Source organism: Chaetura pelagica, unplaced genomic scaffold, assembly GCF_000747805.2.
Source record: "Chaetura pelagica isolate M959 unplaced genomic scaffold, ChaPel_1.0 scaffold369, whole genome shotgun sequence".
Taxonomy (NCBI): Eukaryota; Metazoa; Chordata; class Aves; order Apodiformes; family Apodidae; genus Chaetura; species Chaetura pelagica.
In genome coordinates this window covers 1,904,360-1,916,354 of record NW_009970235.1, presented here as the reverse complement: position 1 = coordinate 1,916,354, position 11,995 = coordinate 1,904,360, and the positions used below count along the sequence as shown (strand labels likewise).

Here is an 11,995-nt window from a genome sequence, read left to right as displayed (position 1 = left end):
AGTGGCATTGTCCTCAGACTGCAGTGAATTTTCAGCCTTCTTCATCCCTGATATCCAGTCCCTCCTGGAAATGCTATGAAGAGGGTTAAAAAAAAACCCAAGCTAGGCTTAAGGCAGTTTTGCTTCCTTCCAAAAGAAAGACCCTTCTTGACTCTGGTCAATGCTAACAGCGCCTGGAGCAGGAAGGTGGTCCACAGACCTCGTGAGACCGCTTCCAACTCCAGTTAATATATGAGTGAAGTCAGCAGGTTAAAGGAAGTGGATATTTCCCTTTATTTGGCACTGGTGAGGCCACATCTGGAAAGTGTCCAGTTTTGGACCTCAAGTACAAGGAGAGAGTCCAGCAGAGGTCACTAAGATGGTCAGGGGCAGAGAACATATACAAGGACATGCTTGAGCAGTTGGGCTTCTTCAGCCTGGAGAAAAGAGGGCTGAGTAGGGATGTAATTGCTACAGGGAGGCCTAAGAGCTGCATGTAGACACAAAGCCCAGCTCCAGAGCAGTCCTGCTGGTCCAAAACCATTTCTGGGGAGCTGGTGGGATGCACACAGGTCTCACAGTCCTTAGTACTCAGCAGGGACAATCCTGAAATGGAGCCAGGCTGCTTGGGCAGCAATTTCACCCTAAGGCTGTAAGCTCACTGCCAGAGCCAGCACAAGCTGCCAGTTTGCTCCATGCCAGTTTATTGAGGAAAAAAAAAAACACAGCAAAATACATGAGGGGGCTCTACTGTGCTTCTGCTCTCTGGCTGCAGGGACCCAAGAAACCTCTGCTTTCCCAGCAGCAACCACAGAAAAGGCAGAGTATCCCTCAGGGATGAGCTCTGGAGCCATTATGGCACAGCAAAGCTGCTAAGGGCCCTTGAAACCTTTCCAATGCAGCAACGGCATCCAAGAGCATCTCTGCAGATTTCTGCATCTCCAGCCCTTCCTGCAGGTTCTGGTGTGGTGCTGCTGGGAGAAAAACCCTCCAGTAGAATTGCCTTCACCCCTGCCAAAGTGCCTCCATGGGATGGAGAGAGGCAGCTGGGATCTGCCAGCAGCCAAGCAGGGTTCTAAGGAGACACCCAATGTGCTCCAACTGATGCCTTTTAAGGAGCAGCAGAAGCTGAGGCATCCTGGAACAAAGCATCACAGTTTCTGCAGGCTCCCAACTGTGGCATGTTCCACAAAGTGGTCCCCACAGCAGCTCAAAGCCATGATGGGCAGCCATGACAGTGATCCCCTAGCTACAGACTGACTCTGGAAAACCCCAGAGCCCTGGATGGTGGAGCAGGGTTCCTGCCCTGGCTGTGGCACTCACACCCCCAAGGTCCCCACAGTGCCATCAATCATCTCCATCCCTCCCTTTAGCAAACCTGCAGGATCAGCTCCTTCCTGGAAGCAGGTGGTGGGGAGGATAATGCTTTTTCACAAAGCCTTCATCAAGCCACCTCCAACACATCCCACCAACACCTCGAGCACTTTGCTCCACTGATGCAAAAGGTTTGGTGGTCCAGCAGCAAATTTGCCACCACAATCCTCTCTGCCAAGCACAGCACAACCAGCAGGAGAGGAGGGGAAAGGGAAGAAACAGTGAGACTGAGCTTAGTTGGAAGCCTACATGGAGGAAACATACATGTGTGGGTACAGTAGCAAGCAACAGCAGGAGCAAGGTTAAAAGGCAAGGTATGAATTAAATGCTCCAGAGCACCAGATGTAGCTTCAGCCAAAATGGAGAGAAGGAGCAAGCTGGCTCAAGGACACAGTGAAGACAAAGAACAGAACTGGAGCTACTAAATACCCAGAGGAGGAAAACAGATCTGTGAAATTCAGGGATTCTACCTAAGACTTACAAGGGGTGAAGGAAAACAAGGAGGCAAAAGACCCCAAAGAGCATCCCCTTCTACAGGGAACATCAAGCAAGTCCAAAATTAGCTCATCATTGCCTGTGAAGGGTCCCAAAGACATAATAAGGCTGTCACCCCCATCATCTCTCCTGTGTCTCAGACGAGGGAGCTGGCTGGACCTCTCAGGCACATGGGTCTCAGTGTATGCAACAGTGAAGAAAAAAAACCCATTTTTTTTAGAGCTTTTGTATAATAAAATCCTCCTCTCTGCCACTTTGCCACAACGATCTCCCACTTGAGGTGGTGTGATGCGAGCACACAGTCCCCACAGAACAGGAGGTAACCATGCACCACTTTATTAGGCTGGTGCTGCACACACGGCTGAGACTGATCACTATTTACATTTGGCAAAGGATAGCAGCAAGCACAGAGCACCCATGCTGGTGAGGACCACCACCTGGCCTGGCCCCCTGTGCCTCGCTAGCCCTGGGCAGGCCCCTGCTTGCCTCTGCCAGCCTCCTTGCCTGCAGGCACAGGCATTTCACTTCTTGTGGGCAGAAACAGGTGCCCTCATGGAGGCACCTTAACAGATGGCTTCTCACCCTGTACCCACACATGGCCAACTCCAGGCCTCTCCCAAGGCCCTAGCTCTAGTCCTTGTGTCCTGAGCTCTGCCCAGAGGCAGGCAAGGGCCAGTGGGCAGCTAGCCAGCCCCACTCAGCTCCTTGCGTGGGGGCCCCCCTGGTGCCGTCCCAGCAGGCAAACTGGGACCCCCCAAGAGACCGGGATGAGGAGTCCAGCTGCAGCAATCCTCACTGGAGCCCACCTCGGCACGGCAGCGCTGGGCCCTGCAGACACTTTGCAGCCCAGTGTTAGGGGCACCTGGCCTCGAGCCCAGCTGGTGGGTGTGGGGACTATAGGGTTCGGATTGCCACTGGGTACAGCAAGGACATGTGCTCAGCACCCTTGATGGGCAGCTTGCGGCTGGCGTAGTGATGGATGATCTCTGGCACGCTGTTGAAGGGTGGGCTGTGCTGTCCCAACACGTACTTGTTCTCCTGGGTCCGGGACAGTTTCATGTGCATGAAGCCCTGACTGCTCCTGCAAGGAGAGATGAAGGCAGGGTTAGGGGGTGCAGCTGGTCCCTGCTTCCTGACAGGTCCTGATCCCCTCCAGACTGGCAGCCTGTTCCTGAAGCTGCAGGCTCCTGTCCCCAGTCATGGCCCACCCGCACCATCCTGCTCTTGGCCAACTCCAGATGAAGCCCGTGGCACAAGGACAGCATGTGGCTGGCCACACTGCACTGTGCAGACACTTTGCAGCCCAGTGTTAGGGGCACCTGGCCTCGAGCCCAGCTGGTGGGTGTGGGGACTATAGGGTTCGGATTGCCACTGGGTACAGCAAGGACATGTGCTCAGCACCCTTGATGGGCAGCTTGCGGCTGGCGTAGTGATGGATGATCTCTGGCACGCTGTTGAAGGGTGGGCTGTGCTGTCCCAACACGTACTTGTTCTCCTGGGTCCGGGACAGTTTCATGTGCATGAAGCCCTGACTGCTCCTGCAAGGAGAGATGAAGGCAGGGTTAGGGGGTGCAGCTGGTCCCTGCTTCCTGACAGGTCCTGATCCCCTCCAGACTGGCAGCCTGTTCCTGAAGCTGCAGGCTCCTGTCCCCAGTCATGGCCCACCCGCACCATCCTGCTCTTGGCCAACTCCAGATGAAGCCCGTGGCACAAGGACAGCATGTGGCTGGCCACACTGCACTGTGCGTCCTCACCAGGGACCAGGGCCCTGCCACAGGGTGCAAGTGGTCTATCCGGGGTGGGTGCATGTGGACATGGAAGCGGGGTCATAGCCCAGGCAGAAGCAGCAGAGGCTCTTGCTGCCGGGTGAGGCAGGGGCAGCAGCTTTCACCCCCCACATGTGGCAAAGCCCCTTCTGCAAGCACCTGGCTCACCCAGGAGGAATGATGATCATGTATCCTCAGCCTCACCATGGCAAAGCAGGATCTTCTCCCTCTGCCCACAGCCCGTTGCCCCCTCCCACACCAGGGCTGTAGGCTCCACAAAGCCCACTCAGCACAGCAAGGCCACTTCCCAGCAGGGCATGGAGACACACAAGGCTGCGCAGACAGATTCCCCCGCGAGCGCTGATTCCAAGTGACGGGCTAATGGCCCTGTTGCTATTAATTTGCCTCTCTGAGGAAAGCCACAGCCTGTCTGCAGTGTCTGGAAGGCACATTACAGCAAAATGTTGATGACTTAAAAGCAGCTCATGAGCAATGCTGAGCTGCTTCCAGCACTAGGCCGGCTGGTCCCATCCCCCCCAGCTGGAGATGGTGCCAGTAATGGACAGCCCAGCTGCATTAGCGGAATGGGTCTGCAATCCATTTAGCACCGAGACAGGGAGGCAGCTGCCTCTGGGGAGAAGAGGGCAAAGAGCTGCAGCACCCCAGCTAGTGGCCAAGGAAAAGCGACAGCCAGCCACATCCTGCAGCCCAGCAGCAGGGTGCAGGGGAGAGCTGTGGGGGCTGTGCCACTCGTGGTGCCCCACAAATGGGAACGGGGTTATGCTGCACACACACATCACACAGAGGGCTGCCCTCAATACTGCAGACAGGCTGTCTGCAGACAGACCCAGCCCTTGCTGGTTCTGGCAGGGAAGAGATGTGCAGGACCCTGCAGCAGGATCAGTGCCGGTCCAGAGCCAGAGTGCTGCCACACAAATCCACAGAGAGGTGATGCTGGTCGTGTTTTGTCCAAATCATTCCACAGGTCTTTCTCACAAGGTCAGGGACATGACCGAGATGGTTCCCCTGGAGAAATGCCAGAGTGCACTGCAAACCCAACAGCCTCGCAGCCAGCAGCAGGGATGGGACCAGGACAAGGGCAGGTGCCACTGCTGCCAAGGACCTTACAGACCTGAGGAAGGACCCAAGCCTTTGTAGCATGGCCTCAGGCACTATCATGGAGGCACAAGCCAGGAGGGACTCATTCCCTGAGCATCTGAGGTAGCCACATGACCAATCTGCCCGTGACAGGCAATGTGGGGCTGCCAATCCTGGACAAACCAGGACTGTCACAGTAGAGTTAAATCCTTCTTGCTGCCTGATGCTATGGGTACAGCTGCTCCTGCTGCTCTCTCTTGTGCATATTTTCCTTAAAGCTGCACAAAAGAGCTTTAGGTCAGCACCAGAGCTCTCTTTCAGACCATCTCCTCAGATTTGCCTCCTTCTTCAAGGAAAAAAAGTTGTTCGAGATAAAACAGAGAGACATGCAGACAGGCAGCTTACAGCCATATAAAAACTGTCCCAGGGGGGTTTCCTTGAAAAGGCTCTACAGAGAACGGCAACAGGGTAAAAATCATGTTCCTGAGGCTGTGGGCTCTCTGGAAGACAGGCATGGTGGACAGGCAATGCCTGAGCAGCCCCTGGATGGGCTGCAGTCTCCTCTGGGGAGGTGGCATGCTGCTGCAAGGCCACGACCCAGCTGCACATGCTGTTTGAGAAGAGGATTTGGCCATTTCTTCCACAGAGGCTAAGGATGGGCATTAGAAATAAGGAAAAAAAACCCAAAGAAATGAGTGACTAGCTTGCAAAGAAGTGATGGAAAAGGTCACCCATGCTGACAGGGGAGGAAGCCCCATCTACTACCCTACCATGGCCTCCCAGGCTCTCCAATCCATACGCTAACTGAAAAAAAAATAAATAAATGAGGGAAGTTTTCCAGAAAGGCTTTTTGTCTGATCTAAAAGCTACCAGTGCAAAAGGAAGAAAAAATATTTTTGCTAAAAGATCTTCCCTGGCTTGGTGTTGAAGGCAGCAAAAAAGCATCAAAAAAGAGAGAGACATGAAGCAAACAGATTTACAATTGTGTCACTGGGAAATGAATGGGGGAGGCTGGAATCACCAGGAAGCAATGCAGGTACATAGACACCAGGGGAAACAAAGTACATTGAGAAAAGCACAGGGATATGTGGCCCGCTGTTGGACAAAGGTGACGGAAGTGCTCCATACCCTATGCAATTCCACATCTGCCAGGCATAGAGCTAATATGTCCATCTGGCAGGAGGGCAGGGAGGTATTTGCTAATCCATCATCATCGTCAGGACAGCAGCAGCTTTGATTTTGTGGTTTTGGGCTGCCCCAAGAGTCCCAGAAGAGCTGGATGAGGAGCTGCAGCCCCTCCCTGGCAGGATGTACACTGCAATGCTTCCTACAGCTTCAGCACTCGGGAAAGCTGGAAAACTTGGGAGTGGGTGCAAAGATCCCCCCTAAAAACCCAAGCAGACATTAAATTCCAGTCATTTCTGACCACCCTGTGGTTGTGTCAGTGTTACCCCACTGACACCTTCATGTGGGGCACCCACTCGTCAGGGCTCACCTCCGGCACTAAGTCACCTCTGCCATGGGTCCACTACCCCCCAGCCCCATCACTCACTTCAAGGAGAGGGAGAAGTCATTCTTGCTGGTCTCACTGTTGCGCACCAAGTAGCTGGCTTCCTTGCACAGCCGCAGCAGCGTCTCCGCGTCCGTCCGGCTGATGGCCCCGTGGTACCAGCTGTGGGGGGAGAGGCACCAGCTGTGCCAGGCAGGAGCAGGACTCCACACCCCTGGGGCAGCAGCGGCACCAGCACCCCCCGGCCCCTCCCTGGGGACAGCAGCAGTCATGTTCGAGGAGAGGGACACAGGTGTCACTGCTGGGCTGTGGGGACAAGCAGTGGGGCTTCCACTGGGCAGCTTAGGGAGATGCAAAGGGCACACGGGGACACTACGACTGCAAGAAGGGTGGCAGGGACAAGCAGACAGAAATGCAGGGCCAGAGAAGAAGGGAAGAAGCAGGTGTGCCCTGGGGCTCATCGTGGCCTGGCCACAGGGATCCCAGAGCAGGCAGAGGGATCAGGCAGCAGTCAGGGCAGGCAGGACTCACCACTGGCTCTCCAGGGGCAGGGCAGGGTCAATCCTCTCCCCAACAAAGGGGACAGGCTCAGCAATCATCGTCTTTGTGCTCTTGAGGCTGCTGGAGCCTTGCCTAAGGACAGCCCTGGCCTTCTCCTCCCTGGAGGGTGAGGTGCAGCCATATGCCAGCCCTTCTGATGGACCTGCAAGACAGACATGTCACAGACAGACAGGCTGGAGCCCAGGGCCATGTCACATTGTGCTGGGGCCCCTCGCGCTGCCCTGTCCCCCTGCCTTAAGCAAAGACTGAGGACTGCAGCTCACTGTGGAGCCCCAGGATAAGACAAGGTGGGGTCCCCACCAGGCCAGGACTAGAGTCCTCACAGCACCTGAACCCCTGGAAATATTTTCCAGGGAGGTTTCAAAAGCTTGGAGATGTTTTCCTAATGAAACTGGAGATTAAGCAGTTCCAGCATCGAGTTAAGTGAGAAGCAGTAAGAGGAGGCTCTCCAATCTTGGAGGAATCTTTTTCACCTCCAGAGGTGAAAAAAAAAATTCCCCAAGGTGGGAAGGAGATATTCGAGCTGCGAAGTGCCTCTCCAGTGCAGCTGCCTACCCAGCCCCACGCACCAACAGGCCTGGTGAGCACCGGGCAGTGAGAGAGGTGCCCCTGGGACCCAGCCTCCCGCCAGCTGTTATTTCTGTGCAGGATGATTTCAGCATTAACAATATTGTTTTTCCCTCCTCCAGAGAGTTCATTATTGCTCCCTGGCAACACGAGCCCCCTCACACAAATGACTTTATTGATCGGGCAGAGCTGCCTTGATGTGAGCAGCTGCCACCAGGCATAGGCTCAAGCTGGGTGTCACATCTCCTCTTGCCCCTAGAATGAGCAGGACATCTCAGGCAGAGCAGCTTCCCCCCTCTCCATGCTCCTCGAAGGCTTTGGGAGCATCTCTGCAACCCCAGCAGCAAAGTTGGATGATGCCCCACAGCAGCTCAGCCTCAGCAAAGGCAAAAATAGCCAGTGAGGAGTGTTTTTCTCTGTTACAGAGCATTCTCTAAGGCAGCTATTTGAAGGAAACCCTGTCTGGGCCCTAAGCAGGTGAGCAGGTCCCCAGCACACTCCCAGCACCAAGGGAAGAAGGCAGCTGAAAGGAAACCCAGGCAAAATCCCCGTCAGCCTGGCTTGAAACCCCCCAAGAAGAAGTGGGGTGTGGAGGGGCTCAGCATGAAGGCTTGACAAGACCTGCTCTGCAGCACTCTGGCTTTCCACTGGCCAAATCTGCCCTTGTACACACAGTCCAGACTTCAATTTCAACTCAACACCTTAAGAAATGAGGGCAATCATTAAAAAGCCAGACAATCAAAACACCAACATGTTTGTGATAGCACCAAGTTGTCATGACAGAGACTCAAAATAAATGCACTGCGCCTGTCAGAGAGAGGCTATGGCGTGTGCATGGTTAAATGGGACCTTAAAAACCAGCCACTGGGAGTAAGAAGACATCCTTCCAGAAGTTCAAGTCACCCCCAAACAGAGGAAGTAGAAGATAAAACTCTGGCAAGATAACTTAATGTCACAAAGCAAGTCAGAAAAATAGAGAGACTCTGTGTTGCTAAAACCAGGAAAAATGACAAATTGATGTGTTCATCAGAAGCAGGATGCATGTCAGCATGACTGCGGGGAGAATAAATGTCAGGGGAAAAGATGAGGCTTCACTGCAAAAATTTATTTTTCTTGACACCTGCAGTCATTGTAGAAAGAGGATTTGGAAGTTTCCCCCTACCAAGACCTTTCTTTTTCGGGACTGATCTCAGCACCCTGAAGGGTTTGGGACTGTACCCCAAGACGGCTCTGGCAGAGCAGCTGCATCACTCTGGGGTGCTCCTATGATGACCAGCAAAATTGGCTGTCACAGGCAACCTCATGCTCAAAGCCATCTGGGAGGCAGCAAAAGCCACAGTTTTTCTTTTACGAAGCTCTGCAGAGATTTGGGTAACTGCAGATAAGAAAATCAGACATCTACACCTGACACATGGCAGCATCTACGAGGAACACCATCAGCAACGTGTAAGCCAGCATGGCAGGGTAAAGCCCACCTCACACTGGTCCATCCCAGCTATCTGCAAGAGCAGCAGAGACCGATCCCCAAAGCCTGGGTGGCTTTCGACAGAACCCCCTGCCTAATGGAATCATCCTAACCCACTAGGGCATGAGAGCAAAGTCTGTAAGGCAAGGCTCATGGGGCAAAACCAAGCCCAGCCTCAGTGGTGGGTTCTGACTTAGCTGCTACCACACCTGTAAGGGACCTGGGTATCAAAAGTCACAAGAAAACACCAGCTAAATGCCCAGAGCAGTTGTTGAGAAGATCGTAAAAGTAGCCATCAAACACTGGGAATATGGAGGCAAAGAGGAGAAAACAAAAAGGAAAGGAATAACTGCCACAGAATAACCCCCTGGTGCAGCTCGACTGCTGCACATGAAGAGGTGTAGCGGAGCACGAGAGGATGCAAAAGAGTTAGGGACAAAACTCTGGTGTCCAGCACTGGACAACTGAATAGGCCAGGAAGAGCTGAGGGAAGGCAGAGGAGAAGGAGGGTGATGTCTGGCAGCATCCATGGACAGAGCCCTGCCAGGGGGGCAAGCTCCAAGGCACTGCAGCATCTGGGCAGCAAGGCAGGGTTGTGGCAAGCGCCAGGCGCAGCCCCCCGGACACACAGCTGCCACGCAGGACCCACCGTTGGTGTCTTCATAGCTGGGCTGGCCATGCTGCGCAGGAACTGAGGCACCAGCCTCACCCTCCAGGGGGCTTTCACTGCTGTCCAGCTGTCCCACTGGTGGTGGCCATGGCAGGTCTTTAATGACCTTGATTTCAACTGGATGGGAGGCAGGGGTTGGGAAAGAGAGAAAGAGAGAAAGAAAGGGCTTAGAAAAAAACCATCAGCAACACCAGGCCCACAGAGAAAGAGAGCAGTTGTGCAGGGAAAAGACCTGAGGAACCCTGGGCTGGCTTGGCCAACTCATCCCTTGCCCAGCACTGAGACCCCCACTCCTCTGTTGGCTTTCCCAGCCAATGTTCTCTGGAGTGGGGGGAGCCTGCAATCACCCTCATCCCACCTGCACGGCAGATCTTTGCCAAGCGTCCCACTGCTATCTGTCCTGCCAAGGCATCCATCTTGCTTCAGGCACTTCCCAGTCACAGGGTCCAAATTTCCCTGCTACTGGGTTTCTGCCTTGTGCTGGCGCTGGTTGCCCATCAGCAGGCACCTTGCAGGACTCCCAAGGGGGCAAATGACCAGCAGAGACATTCTGGAACCGCAGGAGAGGTCCAAGAATGGAGCAGCCATAGCAGGACCTGCTCTGCCTCTGGGAGAAGAGAGCAGTGGGTTCTAACATGGCCCAGGGCATGGCAAACCTGGCTTCCTCGGCACCCAGAGTGAGCTTGAAGTACTCCATGCTCATGCTGAGCCAGACCTGTGAATTTGCCACCTCCACCCAGGGACACTGAGCATGGATCATCCACCCAGATCCAGAGCACAGACACCCCAGCACAAATCCCACCCAGCAGCACATCAGGCTCATGACAGAGCCCAACAAGCCCAATGCTCGACACTCCACCAGAGGTACTGGCCCTGTGCCCAGCCAGGGCCCACAGGTACCAGCACAGCCCGAGGCACAAGGGAACACGACGGTACCAAGCCCAGCACACACGACTCCAACTGACATAGCTGAAATCCAGCAGGTGAACCACGGCCCAGCCACAGGCCCCACACCTCTCTCCAGCACCCACAACTGCTGGCTCAAGCACCTTGTGCCCAGCAGCTGCAATGCAGGCACACACTATCCCCTGCAGACACACAGTGTCCAACCTGCAGGCTCGTACTGTCCCCCCTTGCAGGCACATCCTGCTGCAATTAAAAGGCATCCTAGGTCAGAGCACAGCAATTAGCCAGCAGTGGAGCAAGCGGTAATGCAATAATGGATTTCCTCATTAACAAACAAAACCACAGTTGATCCCACAGCATGGATTAATGGGTCAGGGGGCTGGATGATCACCTGGCCAAAGGCCCCTGCGGAAGCACCCAGCTCTTGTCCTGCCCTGAGGAATGACAAATCTGCTTGAGCCCAGCATCAAGCTTCTCCCCTGCACCCAAGGTTGTTATCGGTTAGAGGGGTGAAAAGGCAATGAGAAATGGGCACCAGACAGGCTGCCAGGGCAGCTCCATCCATCACTCCACCCTGCCCAGCTCCCTGCTTAAGAGAAACAATCTCTGTAAGTGCCCAAGTGCTCCCCAAGCCACAGAAACAGAAAGGCCAACACTACTGATCCCCAAAAGACAAAGGAATCCCAAGGAACCAGCTTCTCCCTTGCAAAACATGACACAGCATTGGTCACTGAATGGCTGCTACCCATCTTTTATGGCTGCTTCCATCACTCACCTGCAAAGGCTTTGGAGATCCGCTCCTTCTTCCACTCCCAAGGCTGGTCATACTCCTCTGGTGGCCGCTCATCGTCCTCAGGCAGCCGGGACTCCCTGGGCCTGGGGCAGGCAGGGAGATCACCATCCGCATCCAGCCCTCCAAGCACAGGCTCATAAGGAGTGTCGTAGAGGTGCAGCGGCCGGCCAGGAGCCTCCCGTAGGCCTTTCTGGCGGATTTCTATCCACAGAAGAGGGAAAAGACCATAAGCTTTTTGTCCACTACTGACATGGTCTGCTTGATGAAAAGGCTGGAGCTCCTCTCCTATGAAGAGAGGCTAAGAGAGTTGGGGCTGTTCAGCCTAGAAAAGAGAAGGCTCTAGTGCCTGAAGGGGCTCCAGGAAAGCTGGGGAGGGACTCTGGACAAGGGCAGGGAAGGATGGGAAAAGGGGAATGGTTTCAAGCTGCAAGAGCAGAGACTCAGATGAGACATTAGGAAGAAATTATTTATTGTGAGTGTGGTGAGACATGGAAACAGGTTGCCCAGGGAAGCTGTGGAAGTCCATCCCTGGAAGTGTTCAAGTCCAGGTTGGATGGGGCTTGAAGCAACTTGGTCTAGTGGGAGGTGTCCCTGTTCATGGCAGAGGAGTTCAAACTAAATGATCTTTAATGTCCTTTTCCCATCCAAACCAGTCTGGGATTCTATGGTTTCACTCAAGTGTGAAAGCAGAAGTGACTTGCTTCAGCAAGTCACTGAAGCAGGACCAAGCAGGGCGGGGCAGGGCAGAGAGCATCAGCAATGAAGCAGCCCCCCAAAACTCCAGCAAGCACCTGCCAGAAGTGGGGCAGCT

General features: G+C 54.4%; 1 protein-coding gene across 1 annotated transcript in view; it reads right to left on the bottom strand.

Annotated features, from left to right (window-relative positions):
* Positions 1-3,199: 3,199 nt before the first annotated feature.
* The window catches only part of SHF (Src homology 2 domain containing F), a 10,695-nt gene continuing 1,899 nt past the window's right edge, over positions 3,200-11,995 (bottom strand). Inside the window, exons 3-5 of the mRNA XM_010005925.1 lie at positions 6,754-6,925; positions 6,265-6,384; positions 3,200-3,386 (exon numbers count right to left, since the gene is read on the bottom strand). Of these exons, the coding sequence (XP_010004227.1) occupies positions 3,200-3,386; positions 6,265-6,384; positions 6,754-6,925 (479 nt within the window). The remainder of the gene's footprint in view (positions 3,387-6,264; positions 6,385-6,753; positions 6,926-11,995) is intronic.